Below are 15579 nucleotides of genomic sequence, written 5' to 3' on the forward strand. Positions count from 1 at the left end.
AGTGTTTTTGTGGCTTGGCTTCAACAAGAACGGCACAGCTGCCTCACAGCGCCAAAAACCCAGGTTCGATCCCGACCCCGAGTGCTCTCGGTGTGGAGTTTGCACACTCTCCCTGTGACCCCCCGTGTCCGTCCGTCCCTCCCACCACATCCAAAGTCATGTGGGATTTAACACTTGGCGCTAAAAGGAATCGAGGGATATGGGGGGGAAAAAGCAGGAACGGGGTACTGATTTTTGAGGATCAGCCATGATCATATTAGAAACATAGAAAATAGGTGCAGGAGTAGGCCATTCGGCCCTTCGAGCCTGCACCGGCATTCAATATGATCATGGCTGATCATCCAACTCAGTATCCTGTACCTGCCTTCTCTCCATACCCCCTGATCCCTTTAGCCACAAGGGCCACATCAAACTCCCTCTTAAATATAGCCAATGAACTGTGTGGCCTCAACTACCTTCTGTGGCAGAGAGGTCCAGAGATTCACCACTCTCTGTGTGAAAAATGTTGTTCTCATCTCGGTCCTAAAAGATTTCCCCCTTATCCTTAAACTGTGACCTCTTGTTCTGGACTTCCCCAACATCGGGAACAATGTTGGCCATGGAGGCCAAGTCAACGGATATTTTTTAAGGCGGAGATTGACAGATTCTTGATTAGTGCAGGCGTCGGGTGTTATGAGGCGAAGGCTGGAGAATGGGGTTAGGAGGGAGAGATAGATCAGCCCTGATTGAATGGCAGAGTAGACTTGATGGGCCGAATGGCATAATTCCACTCAGAGGCTATGGCCTCCAGTCCAAGACTCCCCCACTAATGGAACCATCCTCTCCACATCCACTCTATCCAGGCCCATAATGGACATCCATGAGCCCTGTCAACCCAAAACGTCACCCACTCACTCCTTCTCTCCAGAGATGCTGCCTGTCCTCACCAAGTTACTCCAGCTGTGTGTCTAACTCCTTGCTATTTTTTTTAATTACGTTTTGTAAATTCCTGATGAAGCTGCTTTCAGCAGGGAGTGTATTCAGGATCATAGCAACTCCCTGCTTGGGAAATATGCAGAGATTATTAGGTGATAAAAAGGTCAGGTGGAATTAAAACAAAAACATTTCCTTTGTAACATCAACGAATAAACCGTACGAGGGAAGAAAATTACTAAGGGGAAAATAATATCCCTCAGTAATCCTTCAGAAAATTTGGCCCTTCGAGCCTGCACCATTCGCCATTCAATATGATCATGGCTGATCATCCAACTCAGTATCCCGTACCTGCCTTCTCTCCATACCCCCTGATCCCTTTAGCCACAAGGGACACATCTAACTCCCTCTTATAGCCAATGAACTGTGGCCTCAACTACCTTCTGTGGCAGAGAGTTCCACAGATTCACCACTCTCTGCGTGAAAAATGTTTTTCTCATCTCGGTCCTAAAAGCTTTCCCCTTTATCCTTAAACTGTGTGACCCCTCGTCATGGACTTCCCCCAACATCGGGAACAATCTTCCTGCATCTAGCCTGTCCAACCCCTTAAGAATTTTGTACGAATCAAGAATCTATAGGTTAACCTACTCATTCCTGGGATCATTCTTGTAAACCTTTTTGAGCACATTCTTTGACCTTTCACTCCATCTGCCCGGTGGCCCATTCCCAGGTCAGGGTTCAAGTCCGATGGCATAATCGCAGACATTAAATGTGAGCAGCACCCTGGGGTGTGAGATTGCAACCTTAACGTGGCTCACCCTGCTTCGAGTAATGCAATCAACCCGACGTCCACAAACAAGATCAAATAGAACAAGTGTTTAAGAAGGAACTGCAGATGCTGGAAAATCGAAGGTAGACAAAAGTGCTGGAGAAACTCAGCGGGTGCAGCAGCATCTATGGAGCGAAGGAAATAGGCGACGTTTCGGGCCGAAACGTTGCCTATTTCCCACAACACGACAGCGGTCATCAAGAAGGCTCAGCAGCGGCTGCACTTCCTGAGGGTCCTCAGGAAGCACAACCTGGACTCTAACCTGCTGCTGACCTTCTACCGCTCGTCCATCGAGAGCCTGCTGACATACTGCATTACAGCATGGTATGGCAGCTGCACCATGGCAGACAGGGAGAGGCTTCAGAGGGTAACCAGGACAGCGCAGAGGATCATTGGCTGCCCTCTCCCCTCCCTGATGGACATCTACACCTCCCGCTGCCTTAGCATGGCAAAGAAGATCATCAAAGACAGCTCCCATCCTGCTTTTGGACTGTTGGACCTGCTGCCCTCTGGAAGGCGCTATAGGTGCATCAAATCCAGGACAAACAGACTCAGGAATAGTTGCTTTCCGAGAATTATATCTACTATAAATTCAAATTCACACATGCACTGACTACACCGCCCAACACGGACTTCCATCTGTATATATGTATATATGTATGTAGCGCCGCAGAAATTGTGCACCTATCCCCCCCCCCCATCCCCCCATCCCCTTCTGTTTTTTTGTTTTTTTCTGTTTCTTGTTTTTTGTGCTAAATTGTATGTATGCACTGAGTACGAGCAGCTTTCAGTTTCACTGTACATGTATAGTGACAATAAATGGCAATATCTATATCTATAGTGGAGATTGTTCAACTCTTTGCATGGAGTGAAGGAAGTGGGGGGGGGTGGGGGGGGGGGGGGGGGGGGGGGGGGGAGAAGAGAAGAAAGGAGAAAGGAAGATGAGGAGCCCGAGGGCTGAGGGAGAGCTGAGAAGGGGAGGAGAGTCTATTTCCTTCGCTCCATAGATGCTGCTGCACCCGCCGAGTTTCTCCAGCATTTTTTGTCTACCACCAAATAGAACAAGTTGACCTACAACTTTAGGCTGTGCACAAGAAGAAACTGAAGCAGCATTCTCTGCCTTATCTCTACCGTTAAAATGTCCACAGCCTTCCGTGGCAATGAATTCCACAGATTCACCGCCCTTTTGTACACCGCACCTCCCGACTTCAACGGTGAAATAACTGTTCAGGGTCGGCACGTGGGTTCAGAGGTGCCAACAGGCCAGACAGAGGGCACAGGGTACTTACGCATTGCAGTAAGGCTTCTTATCGTATCCTTTGTAATTCTTCATGTTTAAAGTCATTTTGCAGGTTTCACATTGGAAGCATGCTTTATGCCAGAACTAGGAGAAGAGCAGAAAATAAGGATGTTGTTAATGATAGTCATAGGATCCCACCTTCCCCCACCAAAAAACAAATATATTCAACCATTTCCCAATTTAGTGCCAGCTAATTCAACTGCAGATAGACACAGGAGACGAGGAAACACTTTTTCTCACAGAGAGTGGAGAGTCTGTGGAATTCTCTGCCTCAGATGGCGGTGGAGGCAGGTTCTCTGGATGCTTTCAAGAGAGAGCTAGACACGGCTCTTATAAATAGCGGATTCAGGGGATATGGGGGGAGAAGGCAGGAACTTGGGGATGATCAGCCATGATCACATTGAATGGCTGTGCTGGCTCGAAGGGCCGAATGGCCTCTACTCCTGCACCTATTGTCTATTGTCTTTCTTGGGTAGACACAAGGAACTGTTGATCTCAGTATCTCCCACCCTTTTAATCGCTAGCCTTTGACAGCCCATCTGTCAATAAACCCCCCCTCACCTTTATCCACCTATCACTTAGGATAGACACAAAAGGCTGGAGTAACTCAGCGGGTCAGGCAGCATCTCTGGAGAGAAGGGTAGCTGCTGCTTGACCCACTGAGTTACTCCAGCATTTTGTGTCAAATTTGCACACCTGGAGTATTGTGAGCGGTTTTGGTCTCCAAATTTGAGGAAGGACATTCTTGCTATTGAGGGAGCCAAGCGTAGGTTCACCAGGTTAACTCATGGCGAGACCCGTCATATTTTGAATGAATGGAGCGACTGGGCTTGTACACTCTGGAATTTAGAAAGGTGAGAGGGGATCTTATTGAAACATATGATTATTAAGGGATTGGACACGCTAGAGGCAGGAAACATGTTCCCGATGATGGGGGAGTCCAGAACCAGGGGCCACAGTTTTAGAACAATTAGGCCATTTAGAACAGAGACGAGGAAAAAGTTTGCATCCAGAGAGTGGCGAGTCTGTGGAATTCTCTGCCTCAGAGGGCGGTGGAGGCCAATTCTCTGAATCCTTCCAAGAGAGCTAGATGGAGCTCTTAAAGATAGGAGAGTCAAGGGATATGGGGAGAAGGTAGGAACGGGGTACTGATTGTTGATGATCAGCCATGATCACAGTGAATGGCGGTGCTGGTTCGAAGGGCCGAATGGCCTACTCCTGCACCTATTGTCTATTGATCACACGCAGGGGAGAGGAGGTTAGTTTAACTTGGCCCTCATGTTCAGCAGAGACATTGTGGGCCAAAGGGCCTTTTCCCATGCTGTACTGTTCCAAGTTCTGTGACTAGGCTCTCCGAGTCTAGTCTACCGAGGTACAGTGAAAAGCTTTTGCTGCGTGCCAACCAGTCAGCGGAAAGACAATACATGATTACAACCGAGCCGTTGACAGTGTACAGACAGGCGATAAGGGAATCATTCTTTATATAGATCTGCCAGTCCCGGGGTCAATCGAATGCAAAGCCCTGAACATAATGTACAAGACACTGATCTGCATGCAAACTGCATGGGAGTTGCAGCCACAAAACAGGTAGTGAATCATATACACGCACGATATATTTATATACTGGTGTCTTTGCCTGTGGTTTGACAAGATGCAGATAACCCAGCTCGATAGAAACCACATCACTGGAGGGAATGGACAGGCGACGTTTACAGTCACGAACCTTCTTCTGACTGGTCGGAGTGTGGAGATCGGGGGGGGGGAGGGGGGAGGGGGGATAGATGGAACAGAGAGGCCTGGGAGTAATAAAGATCCCCCCCCCAAGAGGTGGCACGGTGGTAGAGTTGCATCCTCAACTACCTTCTGTGGCAGAGAATTCCAGAATGCCAAAGACCCGGGTTCAATCCCGACTACAGGTACTTGTCTGTACGGAGTTTGTACGTTCTCCCCGTGACCTGGGTGGGTTTTCCCCGGGGTGTCCCAATTTAGTCCTACACTGCAAACTATCAACAAGAACATCCGCAAGTGAATGGTGAATTGTAACGGCTGCCCTGGTCATCCTTCACTGCCTGCAACACCGCCTTGCCAGTTGAGATTTGCCCGGTGTATTTGTACGCCAATGATGTTAATGTCTCGACACAAATCAAATGGATATGGGACAGAGGTTGATAGGGACATTTGCCAAGGCAATGATCCTACAAACCTGTACGTCTTTGGAGTGTGGGAGGAAACCGAAGATCTCGGGGAAAACCCACGCGGGTCACGAAGAGAACATGCAAACTCCGTACAGACAGCGCCCGTAGTCGGGATCGAACCCGGGTCTCCGGTGCTGCGTTTGTTGTAAGGCAGCAACTCTACCGCTGCGCCACCATGACCGCCCCTTATTGAGGTGTACAAGACTGAGGGGGCATACATAACGTGAACGCTCACTGTTCTTTCCGGGGTAGAGGGTTCCAAAATGAGAGGCCACAGGCTTAAGATGAGAGGGGGGAGACAAATTAAAAGCAAGCTGAAAGTCAATTTTTTTCCTTGTCCATATCTGGAACAAGCTGCCAGAGGAAGCTGTGGAAGTGGATACAACTATGACTTAAGGGTGGCACAGAGGCACAGTAGCTGCCTTACATAGAAACAGAGACAATAGGTGCAGGAGTAGGCCATTCGGCCCTGCACCGCCATTCAATATGATCATGGCTGATCATCCAACTCAGTATCCCATCCCTGCCTTCTCTCCATACCCCCAGATCCCTTTAGCCACAAGGGCCACATCTAACTCCCTCTTAAATATAGCCAATGAACTGTGGCCTCAACTACCTTCTGTGACAGAGAATTCCACAGATTCACCACTCTCTGTGTGAAAAATATTTTCCTCATCTCGGTCCTAAAAGACTTCCCCCTTATCCTTAAACTGTGACCCCTTGTTCTGGACTTCCGCAACATCGGGAACAATCTTCCTGCATCTAGCCTGTCCAACCCCTTAAGTATTTTGTACGTTTCTATAAGATCCCCCCTCAATCTTCTAACGAGTACAAGCCAAGTCTATCCAGTCTTTCTTCATATGAAAGTCCTGCCATCCCAGGAATCAGTCTGGTGAACCTTCTCTGTACAGATTCAGATTCAGATTCAATTTTAATTGTCATTGTCAGTGTACAGTACAGAGACAACGAAATGTACTCTCTCTAGTTCTCCCAGAGGCACAGTTTCGATCCAAACTATGGGTACTGTCTGTATGAAGTTTGTACGTTCTCCCAGAGACCAGTGTGGGTTTTCTCCGGGAGTTCCAGTTTCCTTCCACATTTCAAAGACGTGTGGGTTTGTAGGTTAATTGGCTTCCTTAAAAAAATTGTAAATTATCCCTAGTGTGTAGGACAGTGTGGTGTGTGGGGATTGTTGGATCGGTGCGGTGTCTGTGGACCAGAGAGTCTGTTTACATGCTGTATCTCCAAATCAAACTGAAGCAAAACTAAACACTTGGACAGACGTGTGGTTAGGATGGGTTTGGAAGGATATGGGCCAAATGCAGGTGAATGGAACTAGCCCAATATTAGTCAGCATGCACAGGTTCTGCCGAAGGGCCTGTTTCTAACCTCTATAGCTTTAAGATTCTATGACCAAGCATAGGTTTATATGACAAGGAACAGGGGAAGTCCAGGACAAGGGGTCACGGCTTAAGGATAAGGGGGAACTCCTTTAAAACCGAGATGAGAAGAACTTTTTTCACACAGAGAGTGGTGAATCTGTGGATTTCTCTGCCACAGAGGGTAGTTGAGGCCAGTTCGTTGGCTATATTTAAGAGGGAGTTAGATGTGGCCCTTGTGGCTAAAGGGATCAGGGGGTATGGAGAGAAGGCAGGTACAGGATACCGAGTTGGATGATCAGCCATGATCATATTGAATGGCGGTGCAGGCTCGAAGGGCCGAATGGCCTACTCCTGCACCTATTTTCTATGTTTCTATGCCATTGATAGCTGTGAGCTAGGTGAAAATGAGTTACAGACAATGAGACTCAACAGGACGATGCTGCAGCTGGGGGAGGGATGGAGGGACAGGGTTACTTACTTGACGTTAGAGATATCAGTGTTCATACCGCTGGGGTGTAAGCTGCCCAAGCGAAATACGAGGTGCTGTTCCTCCAATTTGCGCTGGGCCTCACTCTGACAACGGAGGCAGCCCAGGACAGAAAGATCAGTGTGGGAAGAAGAATTCAAGTGTTTGGCAACTGAGAGATCAGGTAGATGGAGGCGGGCTGGAGGAGAGTGTCCATAGGTGTATAAAAGCCTGAATATTCCCATAGACACCGTGGGGACATGAGGGGGCCTTTCTTGCTCATCTGTGCCAGTGTGTGTTGCTGCTGAGCCCAAGGGGTTGGACATTTCAGCTTCAGTCAAAGTAATATCATGAATCATTTATGAAGATAGGTCCCCGCTCTGGAGGCCCATGTATTTCTGTGCAGGTTAGAAATGAATAAAACATTATCATTATGCTATCGTTCTGTCCGTCTGCTGCTAAATCTAAATGCCATTACATCTCCCTGTGTGCAAAGACGCGGTGACCTTCGATAAGGACGTGAAACGCTGTACTGTACAAAACCTTCCATCGCTTTATAACGTTGCATGTGTGTACAAGCAGAGGACTCAGTCCTGTGTTAGCTCGACTCTGTCCTTGTGAAATGTTGTGGGGACATTTTAAACTGTGCTTAATAAATGATCTACCAATGCAAGTTGGTGTGTGGCCTGTGGACTTTAGGGTTAGATACAGAGTGATGGAGGGGGATTTTAATGTGAAGCACAAACACTAGCATGGGTCCAGTTTCATTTAGCGTAGGAAGGAACTGCAGATGCTGGTTTAAACCGAAGATACACAAAAAAAGCTGGAATAACTCAGCGGGACAGGCAGCATCTCTGGAGAGAAGGAATAAGTGACGTTCCGGGTCGAGACCTTTCTCCAGACTGAAGGCAAGGCTAGTTTAGAGATACAGCGTGGAACCAGGCCCTTCATCCCACCAAGCCCACACCGACTGCACATTAAGACCTACACCAAACCCAAACCAACTAGGAGCAGACGAGGGCATTCGATCCAATTTGTGATCCCAGCTACAAAGACAGATGTATACAGCAATTCGTTCTTCCCCCGCACAATTAAAGCATGGAATAATCTCCACCCAACTATAGTTACCCAACCAGATGCAACTACATTTAAAGTAGCTCTTTCTTCCCAATAACCCGTTCTGGCTTAAGCCCTCCCTCCACCACCTCCACAGTTTAAATTCCATTTGGAATATTTTGGAGGACCGAGAAACCAAGAACAAGAAGAACTCTACCCTACACACACACTAGGGACAATCCTTACATTCATATCAAGCCAATTAATCTACAAACCTGTACGTCTTTGGAGCATGGAAGGAAACCAGAGATCTCAGGGAAAACCCACGCAGGTCACGGGAAGAACGTACAAGTTCCGTACAAACAGCACCCGTAGTCGGGATCGAACCCTGGTCTCTGGCGCTGTAAGTACTGTCAGGCAGCAATCCTACCCCTGCGCCACTGTGCCACCCTCAATGATTAGGAACCAATCTGGGAAATGTCCTTGTGAATCATTGTGGGACATTCTAACCGTGTGAATAAATGTCCAATAAATGCAGGTTAGTGTGTGCATGTGCCCTTTAAGTTTCGATTAAATGTGATGGAGGATTTTAATGTGGAGAATAAAACCGTGGCTGCGGTCCAAATGTATCAAAGAGCATGTTTCTGTGCTGTAATTCGATCTAAGTGCAGCTGTGAACCGTAGCCGAGAGATAATGGCTGTTCCAAGGAGCAGTGTTGAAGGTAACGTTACCATGCTGATGGGGTAAGAGATTTCTTGAACAAGCTGATCACTGCTAAATTCTTCTTGCGGCGGAGAGATTCACCTCTCCCTTTGTCCCTTTCCACCCACACCCCTCCTTCTGGCTTTGCATTTCACTCTGCTCCTCACCCGACACCATTTAGTCTCCTTCTTGCCTCCAGCCTTGGCCACTCACTTCACTCACCTGTGATTCAACCCCTCCCCCCCCCACCACCCTCACCTGTATCCACCCATCACTTGCCAGGCTTTAGTTTAGCTTTAGAGATAATAGTGTGGAAACAGAAACATAGAAATTAGGTGCAGGAGTAGTCCATTCAGCCCTTCGAGCCTGCACCGCCATTCAATATGATCATGGCTGATCATCCAACTCAGTATCCCGTACCTGCCTTCTCTCCATACCCCCTGATCCCCTTAGCCACAAGGGCCACATCTAACTCCCTCTTAAATATAGCCAATGAACTGTGGCCTCAACTACCCTCTGTGGCAGAGAGTTCCGGAGATTCACCACTCTCTGTGTGAAAAAAGTTCTCCTCATCTCGGTTTTAGAGGATTTCCCCCTTATCCTTAAGCTGTGACCCCTTGTCCTGGACTTCCCCAACATCGGGAGCAATCTTCCTGCATCTAGCCTGTCCAACCCCTTAAGAATTTTGTAAGTTTCTATAAGATCCCCTCTCAATCTCCTAAATTCTAGAGAGTATAAACCAAGTCTATCCAGTCTTTCTTCATAAGACAGTCCTGACATCCCAGGAATCAGTCTGGTGAACCTTCTATCGGTCTGGTGAACCTTCGGCCCAACGATTCTATGCCGACCAATGGTCCCTGTATACTAGCCCTACCCTCCACACTGGGGGACAATTTACAATCTTTACCGAAGCCAATTAACCTACAAACCTGCACGTCTTTGGAGCGTGGGAGGAAACCGGAGCACCCGGAGAAAACCCACAGGGTCACAGGGAGAACGTGCAAACTCTGTAGAGAGAGAGAGAGCACCTGTAGCCAGGATCGAACCTGGTCTTTGGCACTAGAAGGCAACAAGTCTACCACTGCGCCACCCTATCGGTTTGTGTTCTGTATTTATCTATTTAAATTTAACTTTGGGATAAAGAAGTGGAAAAGATTATAGGCTAAAAAGTTTAAGGCTTTTGGAAAGAAAAGGTGGGCTTCGTTCAATTCCTGCTCTCCAGAGATGCTGCCCGACCCGAGACCCTTCTCCAGACTAGGGTCTGAAGACAAGGCCAGCATTCGGCATTTATCTTCCAGCTTCCTCGATTCCCTCCCCCTAAGGAGCAGCAGCTTTATCTACAAGGCAGAGATAGATAGATTCTTGATTAGTGCGGGTGTCAGGGGTTATGAGGAGAAGGCAGGAGAATGGGGTTAGGAGGGAGAGATAGATCAGCCATGATAGAATGGCGGAGTAGACTTGATGGGCCGAATGGCCTAATTCTGCTCCAATCACTTATGATAAAACCATGACTACACTGCAAAGGAACTCATAAGTTCCTAAGTGATTGGAGCAGAATGAGGTCTATAGATAGGGTAGACATTCGCAAGCTTTTTTCCCCAGGATTAATCGGTTGAAGATTACTCCTATCAGTATGACCTTGTGAGCAGCTCACAGTTTAAGAATAAGGGGAAGGCCATTACGGACTGAGATGAGGAAAAACATTTTCAGCCAGAGCATTATGAATCTGAGGAATTCTCTGCCACAGAAGGCAGTGGAGGCCAATTCCTGGGATGTTTTCAAGAGAGTCAGATATAGCTGTTTGGGCTAAAGGAATCAAGGGATATGGGCGGGAAAAAAAGCAGGAACGGGGTACTGATTCTGGATGATCAGCCATGATCGTGCTGGCTCGAAGGGCCGAATGGCCTGCTCCTGCCCCTATTTCCAATGTTTCTAAACACATTGCTATATTTATGAGGGAGTTAGATGTGGCCCTTGTGGCTAAGGGGATCAGAGGGTATGGAGAGAAGGCAGGTACAGGATACTGAGTTAGATGATCAGCCATGATCATATTGAATGGCGGTGCAGGCTCCTGCACCTAATTTCTATGTTTCTATTGCGCGCTGAATAAAGTGAACAAGTGCTGACATTAAAGAGAGAGCATTCGAGTTGGCCGCAGCAACAAGCATCCAAAGCCACGAGCAGGGCCAAGAGTATACCTCCCCCCTGATCACAGTGCCACTCACTAAACGTCTAGCCTTTCTCTGCCAAGAACAAGATGACACCAGAAAGACTCCTTTCCAGTCCAACACTGGCAATTAAAGCAACATCCACCTCCGCACAGAGCGTGTAAAGTAATGGCCTCGCTCCAGAGGGATAAGGGGAGGGGGAGGGAAAGGAACTGGATACACAAGATGCAACGAGGTGCAAGATCACACGCAGCACTGCATTTCCTTCATCTTTCATGTAGTAAACCGAGTGGTAGAGAAGGCATTACAGTATACTACAAGAAGGGTAGTGTACCCTTATACAGATGCATCGCATCGCATCGCATTTTCTCCATCCTGCCATCTGGGAAGAGGTACAGGAGCATTAGCTGCAAAACCAGCAGGATGCTCCTCAGCTTCTTCCCACAGGCTATAAGACTGATAAGCGGACTTTGCCCCCTGCCAAAGTATCGCGCACCAACCTGGACACACTGCAGCAGAACCACTGTCGTGCCGCTGCCGATTGGAACGCCTGTTGAATGTTTAGTAGAGAGTTAAATTTGTTCATGATATATGTATTTTTATTTCTATTTATTTTTAATGCACGCTGAATGGACACTGGTTGAGCAACGTTTTTTCGTTTCCTCTGGGTATGTGAGTACTCAGGAAATGACAATAAAGATATACAATACAATACTAAGGGTAGTATACGTCTAGCACGGAGTTTGTACGTTCTCCCCGTGACCCCGTGGGTTTCCTCAGAGATCTTCGGTTTCCTCCCACACTCAACACTACAGACGTGCAGGTTTGTAGTGCAGTAAAGAAAGCGAATGGTTCATTGCAAAAGGATTTGAGTATAGGAGCAGGGAGGTTCTACTGCAGTTGTACAGGGTCTTGGTGAGACCACACCTGGAGTATTGCGTACAGTTTTGGTCTCCAAATCTGAGGAAGGACATTATTGCCATGGAGGGAGTGCAGAGACAGTTCACCAGACTGATTCCTGGGATGTCAGGACTGTCTTATGAAGAAAGACTGGATAGACTTGGTTTATACTCTCAAACTTACAAAATTCTTAAGGGGTTGGACAGGCTAGATGCAGGAAGATTGTTCCCGATGTTAGGGAAGTCCAGGACAAGGGGTCACAGCTTAAGGATAAAGGGGAAATCCTTTAAAACCAAGATGAGAAGAACTTTTTTCACACAGAGAGTGGTGAATCTCTGGAATTCTCTGCCACAGAGGGTAGTTGAGGCCAGTTCATTGGCTATATTTAAGAGGGATTTAGATGTGGCCCTTGTGGCTAAGGGGATCAGGGGGTATGGAGAGAAGGCAGGTACGGGATACTGAGTTGGATGATCAGCCATGATCATATTGAATGGCGGTGCAGGCTCGAAGGGCCGAATGGCCTACTCCTGCACCTAATTTCTATGTTTCTATGTAGGTTAGTTGGTTTGGTAAATGTAAAAAAAAAATTGCCCCTAGTGGGTGTTAATATGCGCGGGGATCGCTGGTCGGCGCGGACCCGGTTGGCAGACGGGCAACCGGATCCATGCTGTATCTCTAAAACTAAGAGGGCCTCGACCCCAAATGCCACCTATCCCTTTTCTGAGATGCTGCCTGGCCCGCTGAGTTACCCCAGCTGTTTGCGTTTATTTCTTCGGTTTAAACCAGCATCTGCAGTTCCTCCCTTCATCAACTCGAGCACCTAGTACGAGTGAGGAAGTCTGGGTGCAACTTTAGTTAGGCCACTGTGTGAAGCATTTGTAGACAGCTCTGGTCAACTCAAAACCGCAGGGATGTGAAGGCTTTGGGGGGGGGGGGGGGGGGGGGGGGGGGGAGGCTTAGCTCGGGGGGGGGGGGGGGGGGGGGGGGCAGAGGAGGCTTAGCTCGGGGGAGGGGGGGGGGGGCACGAATATGAAGGAGGCTGGAAGATGGACACAAAATGCTGGGGTGACTCAGTGGATCGGGCAACATCTCTGGAGAGAAGGGAGAGAACAAAGGGGATCTTTTCTTTCAACTTTCTAGTTGAAAAACATGTTTTCAAGAGAGAGTTGGACTTAGCTTTTGGGGCCTCACGGAATCAACAGATATAGGGAGTAAGCCAGGATGGGGGGGTACTGATTTTGTATGATCAGCCATGATCATAGTGAATGGCGCTGCTGGCTCAAACAGCCGAATAGCCTACTCCTGCACCTATTTTCTATGTATCTATGTTTAGCAGGATTATTGGATATTCCCTACAAGGAAACGTTGGGCAAACTCGATTTGTTTTCTCTGGAACACCAGACGCTGAGGCGGGAAGATATAGAATTAAGAGAGGCATTGATAGCGCAGGCAGCCAGAGTGTTGCTTCCCTCACCAGGCTGGAAGCTTCACATACTAAAGGCCATTAAGGTTGCCAACTGACCCATTCCCAAATAAGGAACAAATTCCCGACGACAATTCGTTGACCGACTCGGCCGTGGCTGGGTGAATGATGAGTTGGGCCCGGGTGCTGGACTGTACACAAAGCCCAGCCGGCGGGGCCATGGGCGAGGCTGCTGCTGCACCACTCCATGGGCTGCACTACTTCGGGACAGGTGAGGCGGGGGCCGGACGACCCGACAGCCCCCTCGTCCCGAGTGGTAGCAGTCAAGTAAAGGACAAGGGCGGTCCCATATGGGACAAACCAATTTAGCCCAATCTACGGGATGTTGGACCTAACATGGGACAGTTGACAACCCTAATTAACACCCATCCCATCCTAAAATGTCTTTCATTAACAAAGAAAGCCCACACGGTCACAGGGAGAAAGTACAAACTCTCTGTGGACAGCACCCATACTGGGCAAGAGTCTCATCGTCTGCCTGGAGCAAGAATCTTGGACCAACGAGTCAGCATCACCGAGGATGGGCCAACAACACTTTGGGAAAGGAAAATTAAAGACAATATTGCCCAAAGGCAAAAGGCTGCCAGGCAAAACCAAACAATTGCCATAGAGGGAGTGCAGAGAAGGTTCACCAGACTAATTCCTGGGATGTCAGGACTGTCTTATGAAGAAAGACTGGATAGACTCGGCTTGTACTCTCTAGAATTCAGGAGATTGAGAGGGGATCTTATAGAAACGTACAAAATTCTTAAGGGGTTGGACAGGCTAGATGCAGGAAGATTGCTCCCGATGTTGGGGAAGTCCAGGACAAGGGGTCACAGCTTAAGGATAAGGGGGAAATCTGTTAAAACCGAGATGAGAAGAACTTTTTTCACACAGAGAGTGGTGAATCTCTAGAACTCTCTGCCACAGAGGGTAGTCGAGGCCAGTTCATTGGCTATATTTAAGAGGGAGTTAGATGTGACCCTTGTGGCTAAAGGGATCAGGGGGGTATGGAGAGAAGGCAGGGATGGGATACTGAGTTGGATGGTCAGCCATGATCATATTGAATGGCGGTGCAGGCTCGACGGGCTGAATGGCCTACTCCTGCACCTAATTTCTATGTTTCTATTAACATGTGCAAACTCCAAAATGATTCACAAGGTCAATAGTTATTTGTCAATAGGATCTGCAGTGTTGGTCAGGCCCGCAAGACAAATCCCAACAATTTTACTGCCAGAGAGTAGAAATAATGAGCTGCAGATGCTGGTTTACAATAAAGATCACAAGGTCCAGTCGGAAAAAGTCTTCATCTCAGAGAAAGACACAGAATGCTGGAGTAACTCAGCGGGACAGGCAGCATCTCTGGAGAGAAGGAATCGGGTGATGTTTTGGGTCGAGACCCTTGTTTGGACTGATGTCAGGGGAGTGGTCCAATCCAATCAGACTCCCCCGACATCAGCCTGAAGAAGGGTCTCGACCCAAAACATCACCCATTCCGTCTCTCCAGAGATGCCGCCATTCCCGTTGAGTTTCGGGTCGAGACCCTTCTTCAGACTCCAGCATTTTGTGTCTACCTATCACTTGCCAGATTTTCTCCCACCCCCACCTCTCTTCCAGTTTCCCCCCTCTACACTCAGTCTGAAGAACATCACCTATTCCTTCCCCACCCCACCACCCAAGAGATGCTGCCTGACCCACTGAGTTACTCCAGCATTTTGTGTCCCTCTTAAGAGATGCTGCCTGACCCGTTGAGATGCTCCTGCAATTTGGGTCCTTTTTAAAAATAAAACTGAGAACTGAAAGGGAAACCACAATGGCTCAATTTATAACCGTTCTCCATTTTCTAGAAATACCGCATTGTTTTAGTTTCTTAACTAATGCAGTGAAAGGCCATTGTTGAAATATAGACTCCTCCCTTTCATGTCCTCAAGGGTTTAATCCTTTAAAAGTCCACCTGGGGACTGCAGATGCTGGTTTACATCGAACATAGACACAAAATGCTGGAGCAACTCAAGAGAGTCAGGCACCAACCTCTGGAATGGGTGACGTTTCGGGATGAGACCCTTCTTCAGAAGGTTTGATCTGGAGGCTGGTCTCGACCCAACCATTGCGCTGGCAACCGTTGGTCAGGGTGGGCTCAGTGGGCTGAGGAGTCAGTTCCCACGCGGTAACTCTAAACTAAAACACGGCAGATGGCGCAATG

General features: G+C 48.1%; 1 protein-coding gene across 2 annotated transcripts in view; it reads right to left on the reverse strand.

Annotated features, from left to right (window-relative positions):
- Window positions 1-15579, reverse strand: part of lasp1 (LIM and SH3 protein 1) — a 129298-nt gene that overhangs the window by 78897 nt on the left and 34822 nt on the right. For both annotated transcript variants that reach the window (XR_008725633.1, XM_055656806.1), the window contains exon 2: window positions 3031-3125. Coding sequence is in view for 1 of the 2 variants with exons in the window: in XM_055656806.1 (XP_055512781.1) it covers window positions 3031-3125 (95 nt within the window). In the remaining variant the exon portion in view is untranslated. The remainder of the gene's footprint in view (window positions 1-3030; window positions 3126-15579) is intronic.

This window comes from Leucoraja erinacea, chromosome 27 (assembly GCF_028641065.1).
Source record: "Leucoraja erinacea ecotype New England chromosome 27, Leri_hhj_1, whole genome shotgun sequence".
Lineage (NCBI taxonomy): Eukaryota > Metazoa > Chordata > Chondrichthyes > Rajiformes > Rajidae > Leucoraja > Leucoraja erinaceus.